General features: G+C 42.9%; 1 protein-coding gene across 3 annotated transcripts; it reads right to left on the minus strand.

The window, feature by feature from the left end:
- Positions 1-384: 384 nt before the first annotated feature.
- Positions 385-14,558, minus strand: lclat1 (lysocardiolipin acyltransferase 1). 3 transcript variants are annotated; one of them, XM_053845896.1, is made up of 6 exons: positions 14,232-14,558; positions 8,498-8,665; positions 7,902-8,100; positions 6,130-6,276; positions 4,107-4,223; positions 385-2,307 (listed from the first exon to the last, which is right to left on the minus strand). In XM_053845896.1, the coding sequence occupies exons 2-6, from the start codon at positions 8,663-8,665 to the stop codon at positions 1,784-1,786; spliced, it is 1,155 nt and encodes a 384-aa protein (XP_053701871.1). In that variant the 5' UTR covers positions 14,232-14,558; the 3' UTR covers positions 385-1,783. The 3 variants fall into 3 exon arrangements, with proteins under 3 accessions (XP_053701871.1, XP_053701869.1, XP_053701872.1); XM_053845894.1 differs by lacking the exon at positions 14,232-14,558 and adding an exon at positions 9,692-10,105; XM_053845897.1 differs by lacking the exon at positions 14,232-14,558 and having other exon boundaries at positions 7,902-7,966; positions 8,040-8,100; positions 8,498-8,516.
- Positions 14,559-16,520: the final 1,962 nt, after the last annotated feature.

Raw genomic sequence — 16,520 nt, forward strand, 5'->3', positions numbered from 1 at the left:
ATACACATTTAACCATTCCCCCCCGTATTCAAAACTCAGTGGCGGAGATTAGCCTCCTAACAGGAGTGAAGGTCTCCAGGAGGAGTTTAGTCCCTGGTTTTCTCCCCTCATTGGTTTAGGTCTCGGGCCTTCATAGTCTTGGTCACTGTATCCTTGATCAATAGGACACACAAGTGAGAAGACGGGGCGATTTAATACCAGCTTTGCAGTCCAACTGTGTCACAGACTCCAGCGTTTCCGTCGGTCCTCCTTCCAGGTTCCCTCCCTGTCATTCCTTAACACTCCTGCCTCCAGAACGTGCAGCTTCAGATGAGTGAACCAGTCACCACTGAAGAAGAACCCGTGAGTCACTGAAGGTCAGTCATATGGATGAAGAGGACACCATGGTGAAAAGGGTCATGTTTATTTGCCTCTCCAACAGCCAGGCTTGTAACAGTGTGCAGTGTTTACCTGAGCACCTTAAGAGGTCCAGCATGAGCAGAGCGACCATGACATGAAGCTAGGAAGCCTTTTCTACCACATGCTGAAGACATATCTGACGGTCAGATCACAGCGATCGAAGGATGCCTCCTCCTGCCACTGCTCACCGCTCCCAGAATAAAGTTGGAAACCACGGGTGCCAATCCAGCCGCTGCCCTTGTTTGGCACAATCGGACCGGCTTTCTCAGCTGTCATTCGCTAATTGAGTTTAGCAGGCGCATCCATGCCAGTCCTGCGGAGGGGCACGGGACGAGGTGGGCATTTTTGGATCGGGTCACTTTTCCACTCCAAGTCTGGCCGCGCTCCTTTCAGCCTGCTGTTGTCCCAACAGGACATTCTTCCAGCGGCAGCCGGGCCTCACTGGACATCCAGGAAAGGACACAAAGCTCATTACAACCGTGTTAGCTCACGGTTGCCGAGGACAACAAGCCCCGCCCCCCTCATGAACATTCTCCCGGATCTCGACACATCAGCTCCGTTTCTCAACTTTGGCTTCTGTTCTTATCCGACTAGCTAAACAGAACACATTTGTTTTTAACAACAAACAGCTTAAAACGCTAAAGACAAAGACATTTAAAAACACAACAAACACAACAGAGGATCACAAATTTACCCGTTTTGAATTTGAAAAATACAACTCAGATATGAGCACACTTGGGGGTTGGCCTCAGAGATCGAGCCGACAGATGTTGCGCCCGGGTCGCACTTTTTCCTTGTTAAAATGAGCGGAACGTCAGGAGCACACTGGAGCAAGGTCTGCCTCATCCTGCTCTTGGACTGGATGGTTTCAGCTCTGACTCACGTTCTGCATTTAGAGATCAGAGCATTTCACCCCCCTAACAGCAGGTACAGTAAAGTAGAGTGAAGGCTCCCACGTGACCAAACTGAGGAACAGAATTTAATAGTGTTGTGTTCATGACCTGGAGCTTGGCAACAGAAACAAGGTGTTTGGACAGTTGAGGACCCTCAGTTGGAAGGTGCTGGTGTCCTGAAGACAATGTAATGATTGTTGGCTCACCAGCATCGTACATACAGCTGATCTGTACTATGGCTCTGTTCCGGAATAATCTCACACACGCACACACACAATGGCAACAAACACTTGTCCCCACAACTTTCTCATGAGGTATGGCGCAACTAACTTGACTTAGCACGGGATCAAAAGGTGAGCTCAATGGTTCTGTTACATTCCCTCCGGTCTCAACCGACGCCACATGAAGCGTCAGAACAGACACTTGCTGCTCCCTTTAAGAGGCAAGGCGGAGCTGAAACAAGCGACAGTCTTTCCTGCGCAGGCCTTTTATCACTGCACCTTCCCGTCCAGCAGCTTATTCTTCTCACTCTCTGAAGACAGAGACTTCCAGTGGCGGTGACAGGCCAGCTCCAGCAGCTCCATCCCTCCTGCCAGCTTCTGCTGGACCATAAACACCGCCACCATGAAGAGGAAATACACCCTGAAGCTCCACCAGAGCCAGAGGCCGGTGAAGCAAAACGCGATGAAGCTGGTCCAGTAGAGCAGCGAGGCGGCTTTGATCAGAGCCACCCGCAGCTCGGACTTGCACGGCGGCACGCGCACAACCCCGTCCTTTTCGAAGCCCCGCACTTCGCTGGAGTAGAAGTCCCGCAGGCGAGCCTCCTTCTCTGCCCAGCGCTCTCGGCACCACGACTCCAGAGCGGCGGGCGACGCCGGCAGCGCTGCTACGGGGAAGCGAGAGACGTGGAAGTGAATCTCCCGGGGGAAAAGCCCCAGCACCAAATGGCGCTCGGTCTGAGGGATGTTCTTTGGGTACGCCACTGTGATGTCATGAACTGCATCCAAGTTGTTGCCTATGGAAAAAAAATATCAAGGTCAATGTGTATTTTGAAGAATGTTTTTGTTTTTTTTAACTCATTTTAACCAAGAACAAAGTCACAGGATGCACATCTACAGTTAGCATCTAACATGCTACATTTTTTTAAAAACAAAATTTGTATTTATTTATTAATTTTTATGCATAATAAAATCATTATTTTCAATAAGAAATTATTTTTGAAGAAGTCATCTATTGGACTATTTTTTCCACTGATGAATAAATATATTTATTCAGAGCAACAGTGTAATAACTGCAGTTATTCTGAGGTGAGATTTACCACCCCATAACACTTGGATTAGAATATCAATTCTGTAAATATATAATTAAATATCAACCCTAGAATGTGTAATATCAAATGGAGGACATTTTTTACGACAAGAAAAATGTACGTTTTGAAATACATTTGTGTTTTGTGTCTCAACTAGAGTGCACCTTCTCTGTTGGAGGGTAGCGACGGTGAAATCACGGCCCCGACATGTTTTACATTTTCTTTTATAAGTTTGATCATTTTTGTAGTTGAAGTAAAAGCCTGTCTCATGGGAAGAAGCTGGTTTACGGTGCCCACAAACTCTGCTGCCAGTCTGGTCAGACTGTATTTGAAGTCAGCTCCATATTGGATCCAGTTCCAGCAGGGTCCTGCTCTGCTGACAGTCTGTCTCACTGGATGCTCAGCTGCCACAGCACGCCGACACTGCTGCGCTACTCTGGGGCGCAGCGGTGGACGGCACCGCTGGAGCTGGATCCAATATCTGTTGAACATCCAGCTTTGCAGCTCGGTTTGTGCATGGATTTTTTTTCCATCAAACACCAGGGGGGGCCATAAAAATCAGTGGCAGTAAGTGCAGAAATGTGGACAGAATCTAATTTAACAATAAAAACAGTTACTTACAGTATGTAGCCTGTCACACATCAACAGTGCCTGGGATTATAAAAAAAAATCTGCTGCACTGTTTTGTAACTCGGGTAAACAAAAAGAAAACAAAGAGAATATACAAACTAGTAGAGACTTGATGGAGACAAGTGTCTGAGAGGAGGCATCTCTCAGGCATGTGGTCGAATAGATTTGACTCCTCATTTGGATTTGTAAGTGACTGTAGCTGTAGCACCAATAAAGCTGGACAAGAGAGGAGGGCCTCCCATGTGCAGGCATGGCACCAGGTTTGGTGCTTCTACAGTGGCATGCAAGTGTCTAGCTTCATCTGAAGGACACCAGATGTCTCGCACCTCTCCCTCTCACTCAGCTGGTGCCCATCAGAGCGGCTCCCAACTCATGTACCACCAATTATCAGCGGCTTTGTGCTGCATCACCTTTCTAAACATACAACCGCAGTGAACTTTGAATGAGATCACAGTTCTGGCGCGTCAACTTGAAGCTGGGTGGAGTAGAAGAAGCACAACATGTCAGTCGGCGGTGTGAGGAGGTTCGAGCCCCATGACATCACAACATGTCACAACACCTGCTGGGGGAGTCAGTGCTGTGAGCGGTGCCCAGAACAGGCGGGGGATGAGGCAGCCGGGCCAGAGGTGGTATTTAGGAACTCTGGACTCCTGCCAGAATTAGCTCATAGGGACACATTAGAAGCTCAGTGGTGCTGTAACGGCTGGCGGAGGGATGAGCCGCAGGTCTGGGCCTTCAGAGAGTAACAGGTATGTGTGTTTGGAAACGGCGTCAGTGGAAGAACCGCGCTCATCATGACATCACTTGGTTTTCGTTGATAAAACACGAGACATGAAGACAAACAGGCTCTGATAAAGCCACAGATGACAGCAGACCTTGCCGCAGTCGCTCCACGATGAAGGTGAATCCAGTTGTGCGAGGGTGGAGCACATACTCGAACTTCGGCAGGTTGTTCTGAGCTGCGAACGCGTCGCTTCTTGTTCTTGTGTTTTCTGTAAGAGACCACAGAACAGGAGTCACACTTGTATTAGACATGTGACTGTACTAGGATGTTGATCTCATCTAAAACACAGTGCTTTACTGCATAGGAGATAGAAAGGGAGTGAGTTGGACGACCTTCTTTCTCTTCAAGTGGCCAGTATTGAATCAGTGAAGTTGGATTAAATTCAGACGTTGAGTCAGGTCAGAGGTCACAGGCCGATATTTTAATGTCTAACACCGATACTGCTGATAGCAGGCAGAACCACTGAACTGGGGCACACTTCTCTGTGGTCATGGTTAAACTTTTCAATACAAAATTACGAGCAACTAAAATGCTATGTCTGCACTACCTTGCTGGAAGACCAGGACATCTCCTCTAAAGGAGGACTGTTAAGGTGGAACATTAAGAATGTACAAATGCACTCCAGGGTTCTCCCTAAGGCTTCAGCAGCACAGGGGCCTCCTATGTTGGGATTTCTCCCCTTGCACTGGGAAACCACGAGCGCACCTCACCCATCTGTCGGTCAGGTCTCCACCTCTTAAGGTAGACCCTCACGGAGGATCAAGGAAGATGTACAATGCGGTCTGACACGTCAACCCTGGGGCCCCAAATTATCATCACAGTTGTTGGTAGAAGATGGGAAGAAAAAAACAGTGTCTCTCCATGGGGTTCTACCAAAAAATGTGAGATTATATGAACATAAGGACGTTTTTGAGCTTACCAACAATAAATACAGAACACGGTACATCAGGAAGATCACCCAGCAGCCCAGATGTGTATTGTAGGTTTGGTTTTCGTTCATAATTTAAAACGGATTACAGCAAGAGCTCTCGTGGTAGGGGCTGATATGGTAACGCATGTTTCATAAAAAACATGCCGTGTAATACAATCCACCCAGTGAGGACACACAACATTCCTTAAGTCAAAGTCACAGCGGAAAAGATTGACACTGAAAAAAATCCCTTCTAAAACGGTAAACATCAGGTTACAAGTAGTGACTCCATGTTCACAGGAGCATCCACATGGGACCGGGGCTTCCACGGTAGTAGAAGGCTCAGGGGCCATAAACACAGGAAAGATGACTGTTTATCAGCCGAACTGGTCTGGAACATGTAAACTACATCTTGACTCATTAGTCACATTATGTAACCCGCTGCTCCTTCGTGCAGGCTGAAGTGCACAAAAGCCTAGGTGAAATACGCAAACTAAAACTTCAGATTATCTGAACATGATGCGGAGAAGTTGGCAAACACTTTAATGTAGGTGTTTACAAGGAAGCGCATCAGCAAAAATAAGAGTTAAAGTTTGTGTACTTCATTTGGGAGAAATCAGGAAACAAAACGGTTTCGCAGGCAAAAATCAGCCACGAAAGGGTTGAACCCTCACTTCTGTATCTCAATGGAAGGAAGCAGCTTTTCTGAACTTGATAAGCGACAATTTTACACCATCAAGATGAAAAACAACATCAAATCCTGAGTTACATAAACATGAATCCACAGGTTTAAGAGGCTTAAAAGTGGGTGCACCACACTCCTCTCTTGAAAGGCCAACCGTGATGCAACTTTCCTGGTCCTCCTGTGACATCATGAAATGTAAAGCGTGGTTAAGCTCTTGCGAGCAAAGCCACGCAGGGCTTTGATTGGCTTAATTGTGATCTGGTGGGGGCTTTGGACCCTGGTGGCGCTTGTTTGTATTGAGAGATCAGAGCATTCTTGCAGGAGGGAGCGTGCGTTGTACGCCTCAGTGGATTTGGATGTGCCTTATCACATCGAAACCGTGTTTGCATAACAGTGTCAGCACAAAGGTGTACGACAGGTGGGCAGCTGCACTGAGCCCGAGTGGGGAAAATGGATTCTAAAATGACTGAAACATGGAAATATTTCCTACATGAGTGGACGGCGCGTGTCGGGTCTCACCGGTAAGATCTGTCCCTTCGGGGAACAGGAGCAACTGCAGCGGTTCTCTGATATCACAGAAGTAGTCCAGCATGTTTTCCAAGTGCTCCTTATCCGCCTCCCATCGGCGCTGGATGAAGACGAAGCAGGCCACCTGCATTGCCCAGCCTGAAACACATCAGATTCATCACGATTTGGACAGAAAAACTCAGAACATACAGAACAACAATATCAGCTGAGTGACCTGTAAAAGTGTGTTCAATTGAACTACAGTAAAAGGTGTGTCACGAATGAGGTGAAGTTTAGAATGAGGAACTGCAAAAAGAGACAGGAGCCGCACTCAAAAATGAGCAGGAGGAATTTCACCTATTAATGTGACGGTGAGAGATCAGAACCAGGCCAGGGCGCCGTGCACCGCAAACCAGATGTGAGGAAACACTGTACAAAATTTTGCAGAGCTTTAAAATCAAATTATTTTTCTTGTTTAGCAAATTATGGAATAAATATTAACCCAGGGCACTAGCTCCAAAATTAATTAAGATGTATTAGTTACATATTAACTCTCACAATTTTTCATTTATTAAACAATTCAGAAAACCTATATATTATATATAACATATATATTAGATTAACAAGACTTATAATGATTCAACCCAATAATAACACCAAAAGACTACAATTCTACACTAATAATAACAATTCAATTGTTCACAAATAACAAGCAATTATTAAAAGAAGAGTTTCAAGTTGGAAACTGAAAACAAAATCCCCAAAGATAGGAACTTCAGAGCAAACAACCAATGGAAAACAACTGTTTGCACAACAATTAAGTACATATTGTAAATATCCGAAGGTCTTTACTTACAGGTGGAAAAAGACAGAAGGAAAAACAAATATTTAAATGGTAATTGGACAACTAAGTGTTGAATTGGCAACTCAATACATTTAGATTTTGCTGCATTTTAATTCAAACAAGTGAGTAACTAAAGACTAAATATAAACAATATGAGTAATTTCTTTATTATAACTAAGGCAGCACGACACTGGAAAAAAACTGCCGTTGTTGTAGTGTTCATACTAGTAGCAGTAGTAGTAGTACAAAGAAAAAAGATACTTAATTGACACAAAAGAAAAGAAATAAAAAAGCACTGTCCAGTGATGACACCACTGGACTGCATGACAATAAGGCCGAAGTTTAGCTACACATGTTAGTTTCCACACATTTGAAATGAGCATTCATCATTGTCCAAGTTCAGAGAACTAGCACTACGCACTGGGCTGTTAGTTAAGAAACCGAAAAGTATGCAAAATAAAGCAAGTAGCTACACGGATCCTGTGGTTTATTTAATCAATGACGGTGAACATTCCAGTGCATTTACATGTGGTGACACACAATCGACGTCATAAGGTCATTGAAACTGTGCCAACTCACAAGCTTGGAATAAAGTGGGACAAGAGGAAACTAAAAAGGTGTTTGAGCAGGAAAAAAAGTAAATCAGGTAAATATTCTTCAGGCATGAGTCAAGACGGAAAAACAAATATTTAAGCAACCAGACAAACCAAAAGTACCTGCTAAAAACTACAAGAGCTTTGCGTAGCTCTCAATTTGTGACTGCTTTATGGTAGTGACTTTTTCTTCTTATACGAATGGAGTCTTCTTCAACCCTCACGATGGTGAATAATTTCTTCAATAACATTGTGTTTCAGATTATGTTTAGAATTTCACACTTTCTGGTGTCCGACTTGTTGTTTTGGTATTTCTCTTAATGATGCATCAGACGTGTTATACCCACCGAAACCAGGCACAGCTTTGAGGGCGGCCTTCAGGCAGATCTTCTCCAGCCGGAGGTAGCTGTACCTGAGAAGGCAGCACCACAGGAACATCCAGTCCAGCCGTGTGCGGTGATTCATGATGATGACACTGCGCTCACCAGGAACAAAACCTTCTCCAGTTATTACCACCTTCACTCCAAACACCAGCTCAAGCAGGGCCTGGGTGGAAAAAGTGACATAGAAGAAGGAAAGGCTTGGAGGGATTTGTCAATTAACCCTTTCTCACCCTGCTAACATTTCGCAATCGTATTTAATAAGAACCACTGACGTGTCATTTCTAATCAAACCTCATGAAGTCTGGAAGTAGCTGATGTAAGCGGATGAAAAAAAAAAAACACAGGAGTCAGGAGGTTAATGTGGTCACTAATCTAAATTTCAAAGGGGCAATGCTACTAAAAGCGATCTCACAAAATGGACTGACAAAATTAAATTACAATTAAATAGGATTAGAGAGTGAGATGACGTGAATAATGGCGTCAGCGTGCGGCGCTGGTGACTTAAGACCATCTGGCACTCAGAGAAGTGGGCTAAGCAAAGACTAAGCTGGTCAACGCACCACAGGAAGGGTGAGCCAGGTAGCTACGATGCGGTCTGTGATCCAGCGGTACCAAGCGGGAGACAGCAGCATGAGGGGCAAGACTGGACCCAACATGAAGATGCTGCCGAAGAAGCTGCCCAAGAAGAGGGTCACCACAAAGTACAGACCCCTCACCGACACAGCCATCTGAAAAGAGAGAAAACAGAGATTTCCCAACATTACAACCATGCAAACAAAAGACATTTTAATTTTACCTCACAAGAAAAACAATATAGCTTGAGTGAAAATTCAACGTAAATGAAAGACATCTGCCTTGACATTTACATAAAAAAGTGAAAAGTTGAGCGCAATGACTCATTCGGCTTCAGTTTAGTTTATATTTTGTATCCAGGTGACTAGCGGCGGTGATTCACACAGGAAAGAAACAGCAAGAGGGTAACAAAAGCCTGAATAAGGAATGATTTTATACAGCATACTGCGAAGGATAGAATTACAAAAACACTTCACTGGTGCATTAGTCATCAACCGTCAAGACACAAAAAATTGAATTTTACAATATTGAAATGGAAAAGCCTCATCAGCTTTGCAGCAAAGGCGACATGAAGCAAGAACGGACATGTAACAAGTGATATATAAAACTCCACCTCAGTTTCAAAATGAAGCATCTAGTTGCTAAACTGATTTATTTCGACAAAGATCAACCTCTAAATTTAAGCAGATTTCACTTCTAATATGTTGAATTTCTGGAGGAATTATTTGGTTTTTCAACTCGTCCGTGGGACTTGAACATGACCAGAAAGAGAATATCACCATATAAGGAAGTAGAAATAAAGAACAAATGGGCTGTGTGTCTGAACTGTCTTCCACAAGCCAAAAAGAATTTTCTATTTTTCCATAAGACTTTCCAGGAAGGGAATTCATCTCAATTAGCGGAGCTAAATAAAGAACTTGAACTTGGAGGTGACACAATACGACCAAAGCCCTCACCTCTGACTTCAAAAGTTCCCGTTTTGAAAAGATTGAGATGCAGTAATATGTCTACATAGAAACAACAGGCAGACTAAACGTTACTATGAGGAGAGATTAGACAATGGAGGCAAATAAAAGTTGTCTATCTTAGGTGTTATTATTATATTATTATATTATTATATTATTGCGACCATAAAGCAATTGTCACACTCTTAACTGTGTTTAGAAAGACGGTGCTCACACCTGTGAGTGAAGTAGAGTAAGCCAGTAATCCTTGTAAAACGCTGCACCAGGTAACACGACCTTCATTCATCCCCAACATATCTGCTCATGTCAATGGGGATCCTCTGGCATTTATATGATATCAGTTGTACTCAGGGGAAACGTCCAACGGAATGAAACATTACACCTGTGGATCATGTCTTTATCCAACAGTGGTGCCCCATCCCAGTGTGTGTGGGAACAACCCCATGTCGGACCACCAACAACCAATCACCAGTGACATTACCATTCCCGGAAATCTGTGGACTCACAACAACTGCAATTTAATAACCAAATTTGAAGTGAATTTTGGAAGTGACAGCAGCATACAGCCATTATAGTACTGCCCTGAGTCATAAAGAATTCAAAATAAATAGATCCACAGTATAGTGAGTCATGAATGTTTCTGAGCCCGTCACACCATACAGTGCCACACACATTGACTAATAATATGCTTCATGTCAAAGCTCCCTTTCTAAATATGATGTCACAAGACTATTGGCTCGACATCAAAGCACACTTCATTAAAATATAACACCGCTTTTATTCAAAGTGACGTCCAAATATTACTTAAATTGAGGTCCAATTGCAGTTTGTTATTGGGGCTGTTTCAAAACCGCGAGATGAGAAATAGCTTTTGGTTGGACTGAAGGTAAATAGGAGATAAACATGGTGGCATTTGATCCGGGATAAGGATCAGTGTCTACAGTCCTCTGCGGGAAATTTAACGGAATTCTCTCAGACACCTTGAGAAGTTGAGGCTTTTCAGTTTCTCCAGTATCAAGCTATGATTGATTAGTTTATGACAAAGTAAGTCAAACATAACTCTCATGAGTCTTTTCTTTGAAGCTTTCACTGCGAGCTATCTAAATTTAAATATTTTTTTTCATGAAATTGTACTCATCTATTCCCAACAGCTGCTGTCATTCCGCTGCGTTTCTCTCAGCCGTGCTGCTCCCACTACATGAATGTGAAAATGAGATTTGTTTTTGTATCAGATTGTGCCTCTAGGTGTTGACGCGTCCGTCTATTCCATCAGGGCCTTCACTGCGAGGACTGTACTATGGTATGTATCTATGAACTGCAACAGCAATGAGACATTTTCTTTCACCAGAAATCAAATTCACCTCACAGCACTTTCAAGCAGCTTTATGAGGTCATTATATTTTCCATTCTCTTGTCGGTTGGTAGGTCGGATCAAACAGTAATTTTAAGAGGCAAGTTTGATTCTATCGCTTAATGGCCACAAGTCGTAACCCATTGAGTACCAAAGTCACCTGACAGCTGTAAATTTAATGTGAGCAACATTTGTAGCATGTTTCCATTGAAAGTTGTGGAGTAAGCAGTGCTTACTGGACCCCATGCTTTGCTTTATGGGGTCCGGGTGAGGCAACACAGGCTTGGTCAAATACCAATGACTGAGAATGTAAAAAAAAAAAAAACAATACAAAACAAGGAGGTAAAAGCCGTGGCAGAAAATCCAGTTACGAATAGTGAGGGAGAGGCAGTTAAAGCCTCCGCTGTCCAGCCATCATTTTTGTTGCTTGACAAATGAGGAAGAGCATCTATAAAAGCAATGTAATTCACTATGTCCGCCGACTGGTGACACCATACTATGCAACAGGTTTTTATCTAGGAGGGTGTCTGGGCGTTTGCAAAACTTGAAAAAATGGACGCCCGATTCTCGACCGTAGCTTGGCTGTCAGATTATGCTGGCATATGGCGGCATCTGCCGTCCATTTTTTCATGTTTTGCAGACGCCCTCCTAGCTAAAAGCCTGCTATGCAAACTGTGAGTTGCACTGAGGACCTTTCTTATTTACAGTAATCCTTCATCTCAAACTGTTTCTAATCTACAGCATGTAGAAGTAGTGATATCAAAGTTGAATATTACATTGAATAACCTCAAAGGTTTAAGACTTAAGTCTCAATTTTATCCTCAAAAAGTAAAGGAGTAAGGAAAAGTAAGGAGGTTTGGGAGTACTTACACTCCTAAAATGCTACTTTATTCAGTAGTATAACAGAAGAAATCCAATTGCCACTGGAGTGAGTGTTGTGTTGCCTAATCCAACCAAATTGATTTCGGCTGATAAGAAACAATTGAATCTGTCCACACACAGACCAGTTCACACGCCTCAAGCTTTGCAGTGGGCAGGTCAGTTCCAGACATTAACATTAGATTAAATGGGGGGGGCTGACTCAGGCAATTTGAGCTGATGCCACGGGGAGTTGTTTCATCAAGCAGGTGTTTACTGCACTCAGAAGAAATGTGGACTGCACCTTTTCACCTCAATTACCCGTACGATGGCAGGACGCTTGGGGCCAGAACAACACTCAAAGAACTGACAGCTTGCTTGACCTTGTTGAATCCCAGTGCAGCACAGTGACGCAATGAGTCGTACGGTGGCAACCCAAGTGAATAAAGGTGCGTTTAAAAAGCATGTGCGTGACTGCAACCGTTTACAGGTAACAGATTTTAACAATGGAAAACATGAGGAACAGGAAGGGGAAAGACACGCTTGCTCAGCACAGAGGCCAAAATTAGGCAGTCCCTACATACAGTACGTAGCACACCCTTGGGTGACTGCAGCATCAGTCACACAAACAAGCCTCGCTCAAAACAGGCCTGCACACCTCCAGCAGGAGATGCGAGACACAGTCACGTTTTACATCAACATGTTTTTCCTCGGACCGGAGCGGACGCCAAGAACATAACGGTATTTATACAACACGTCCAGTCCAAGCCTTTGTTTCCATTCTCTAGAACCACTTGTGCCGTTGAGTTAAAGCCATCCATTTGGGTTCGTTTATCATTCATTTAATCACCATAGTAATAATCCTGAAGCACTTCCCCAAACACAACAGTAAATGCTTTTCACAGCATACCAGTCATACTCCACGTCTGAAAACCCTGGCTTCCATTATGCATTCCAAACTTTTAGCAAAGAGCAGACGTCCCAGCAGATCAACTTGGAGTTAAGAGGTCAATCATGTCCAGGCTGAACAACAAGTTGAAGTGGTTTGTGTCCCTCTAAGACATAAATAATTGATCGAGTAATAGCCAAAAATCAAACTACCAAAGAGATTTTTTTCTTAAAATGCCGTGACATATCTCAAATCAGGCCAAACTATTCCGAAATCTTAATTTTTAACCACAATTCTATAGTGTCAACAGGTGTGGGAATCAATCCTCAAAGGGTCTTTTGAGTTGGCAAACAGAAAAAGTAATAAAGCTATCAGAATATCAGAATTTTAATGTAGATAGGTATATGGCAATATGACCCCGGATGGGTTTCTTCTTAGACAACATTTGCTTTTAAATAACGTTTAAAAAGAACTAAGTGTAAAAATGCATCTAATCCACGTTACAGATAAGCACTGGGATAAGAGTTAGAGCTAATCACGAAGATAAAATGACAGAAAATAGTGAGGGATGATTGCATAAACTCATGTACTGACCCACTTACCCGAAACAGGGGTAAAATTGTTGTTACATTTTTGTTGATGTAAAAACATGACCAAGCCTCGGTATGAAAACGCTCCTTGTCATATGCTTGTCACATTGCCCATCTCAGACTCATGCTTACGACACGCCTGTGCTTCATCACTATGCTCCTTTTATCTCCACAAATACAACACTGATGGCTTGTAAACCTTCTGGAATCTTGAAATTGCAAACCACTTAAGCTGCCTGTCTTCTTCATCAGAGCAGGCAAACATCCCAAATAAGATGTCTGCTATGAATATTGAAATGGGTTCACTAACTATATTAACTAAGAGAAACCAAGTCCAACACCGTACAATGATGCAACCCCCATAGAAGGTATACAGACTGTCAATTATTACCTCCGCAAAGAAGGTTATGTTTCCGACGGCACTGGTTTGTCCGCTTGTCTGTATGTGTTCGAAATAACTTGAAAGGTTATAGACAGATTTGGATGAAATATTCAGGAAATATGGGAGAGGATTTAAAGCTCTCACATGGAGTACAAGACCTGCCAGTTATACATGTGTCCCAGTTGCTTGGTGGAGGTGGTGGCTCTCTGAGTGCTTTTCCAGTAACACACTGTGGTCAGTGACCAACTGAGCTTTGACAGCATCAGTTTTACAACTGTAAACATTGCTTAATCATGTGCAAATATCAACTTATAAAGACGCAAATAGTATCTATAATCTACATTAATAATTGTTCAACAATTGCTTAATGCTAACATAAACTATTGCATAACACATCTCCATAATATCACAACTCTCAAAACACGTCGGAAAAATTATATTAATATAGAGTCACTGCAATTTTTAATAGTAGTCTCGTATTATTAACCTTATAAGTTGTGTATTCACGGTGTATAATTAACCACTCGAAGACATAAAACCATGTTTACATTGGGTTCAGGGTGTGCTAATGTGTCTGCCTCCAGGGCGGGTTGAATGCTAATCTAGCAACGTATCAAAGCGTCTACACACCGCAACACTCAAACACAAGGTGGTGTGTAAAGTACGTTTGACGCATCCATACTCACCTTGTGAGTTTTCCTCCACAATCAAAGTTGCTCACTGAAGACAAGTCCGAGCACACGCTGTGACATAGCAGCCACCCGGAGCTAACGTGCTAACGCAAGCTAACCGCTGCAACGATCCTCTCTCTCTCGGAGCCGGGAAGAAAGTCAACACGATAGTTACAGTAGAACAGCAAAGCGGGTCGATGAGGAGCCACGGCAGCGTCGGTGTTGTTTAGACTGCACGGAAAGTGCAGTCGCTTCTCTGTTTTGCCTGAAGAAGCTCGCATGTTCTTCCACGCGGACATTAACAGGTGGTGCTGTTTCTCCAGCTACAAGTTCTGGAGGCGAGTGGAGACCAGTCTACAGGGCTTCAGGCAAATATGAACCTCACTGTGTATCTACATATCAACTGACTGCACTACAACAGAACCGAACATATAAAAAAACAGGATAAAAAAAATCAACATTTCGTCTTTCATTTAAAAGCAAAATAATAACAATGATTATAACATAAATATGAATCTCAGAATTCTGCTTCTGACATAAATACGAATAACACCTTTAACAGTTAAATACATTAAAAAGTTGTAAAATAAACATGGATTAAATCAATACACAAATGACTCCTTCAGGACTAAACAGGACGCGGCTGTAACCGTGAACATCCGGGAGAGACGCACTGATAGTGGACACTTAGGTTCCACGTCAACAATGCTGCTCAGTGCAGACACTGTTGACACAGTCTGCAAGAAGAGAAAGGCCAAAAGGAATTGTTTCCTCTGAAGAGAATTCCACTGAGACATCACATGCAAAGTTCGGCGTGATGTGATGGAGCAGCAGCATCACCACAGCTGTCAGGAAGTTGAATAATCGAAGTGAAACGAAAAGAAATGGAGAATAAGTGACACAAAAAACTTTTCAGAGAGACACAATCAACGCATTATGAATAATAAAAACAACAAGAAGGCCCATTTTTATTGTGAATATTCAGAGGCTTGGAAAATTATCTGTTGAATAGGTTGAAGTTGTGTTTCATTGAAGCCCACTCTGGAGCTTGTGGTCACATGATAACAGTTTATCAGAAGGTCACAGCGATCAAACATTGACCAGGAGTCATAATTTGAGGCATCATCGTATTTAAAACTGCTGTCTAGTAACTAGGCAAAAATGTCAGGCTCACAAACACAAAGTAGTTCTTCATGGTGGCCCTCTATTTTATAGATAAAACAAAGCATTTGTATGTGTAAAAGGTTTTTTATTCGGTTGGGAAATAAAGCCTGCCAAGCTAAAAATATGAGTCAATTTTATGTTGACATTGTTAAAAACATGCTAAAGCAATGTTTTATCAGTCGAAATGTCACTAAGAATGTCCACAAGATACTGTGGCACCACAATAATACGCGTTAAAAATTAAGAAATATAGAGTATATATTTAGTTTTGTGACAGTTCCGTCTCATTCAAAAATTCTACAGCGCCACAATCTCTTGTCCCATCTTGCTCATCCAATTTAAAACTATTTTTAAAGTAGTTTGTGTTGTTGATGTTTCACTAGAGTTAATAGCGTGTTAACCATTTCCCCCAGATTGTGAAAGCAAGGCTGTTCAGCATCTCTTTGGGTTTCACCCCTCCTCATTTTTTGTGCCAATCAAACTCATTGAAAGCCAGACTTGGTATTTGGCGATATGTCTAAAGCCAGTCCAGCAGCATGGCCTTTTAAAGTAGCGTAAATCCCGGCTTGTGTCATTTGTTTTTCCTCCTCTCCGTCGGGCTGTTCTACTGTTACAGATTACCTCAGCATGCAGTGATGTTCGAGTGCTTAGATTGGTCAATGAGTCTAAGTGTATCCGAGCATGAACCTCTTTTGTGTGTCCGTACGTGTGTGTCGTGAATGAGGCAGAAGCGGACTGACAGACAGGGTGAAAAAGAGAGAGTGCACTTAGTCAAACTCGAGACTTTTCCATGACCTGCTCCCCATGGCATGCACTCTATGTGAGAGAGTGAGTGAACCATTGAGCATTATCAGTGGAACTCCTGAAGGGTCAGCGCATCACTTCAGAGGAGAATGGAAAACTTTTGAAGCGGCCCTGTCTTTTCATTAACTCGAACAGGAGAAGAAAGCCCATTCACATGATAAATGGCACCTGTCCAAGATCATTTATGAAAGGCCTCATCTTACTCCTCATGGGAATTCCAAATATACAGCTGTTTGCTCACCATCGCAGCTGAATAAATCTTAAAAAAAAAGAAAAAATCTGAAATTTATTTTTTATTTTTCTGATCCCAACCACGTCTTGGCCGGTGGACACAGA

The sequence above is a fragment of the Synchiropus splendidus genome, chromosome 16 (assembly GCF_027744825.2).
Source record: "Synchiropus splendidus isolate RoL2022-P1 chromosome 16, RoL_Sspl_1.0, whole genome shotgun sequence".
Taxonomy (NCBI): domain Eukaryota; kingdom Metazoa; phylum Chordata; class Actinopteri; order Syngnathiformes; family Callionymidae; genus Synchiropus; species Synchiropus splendidus.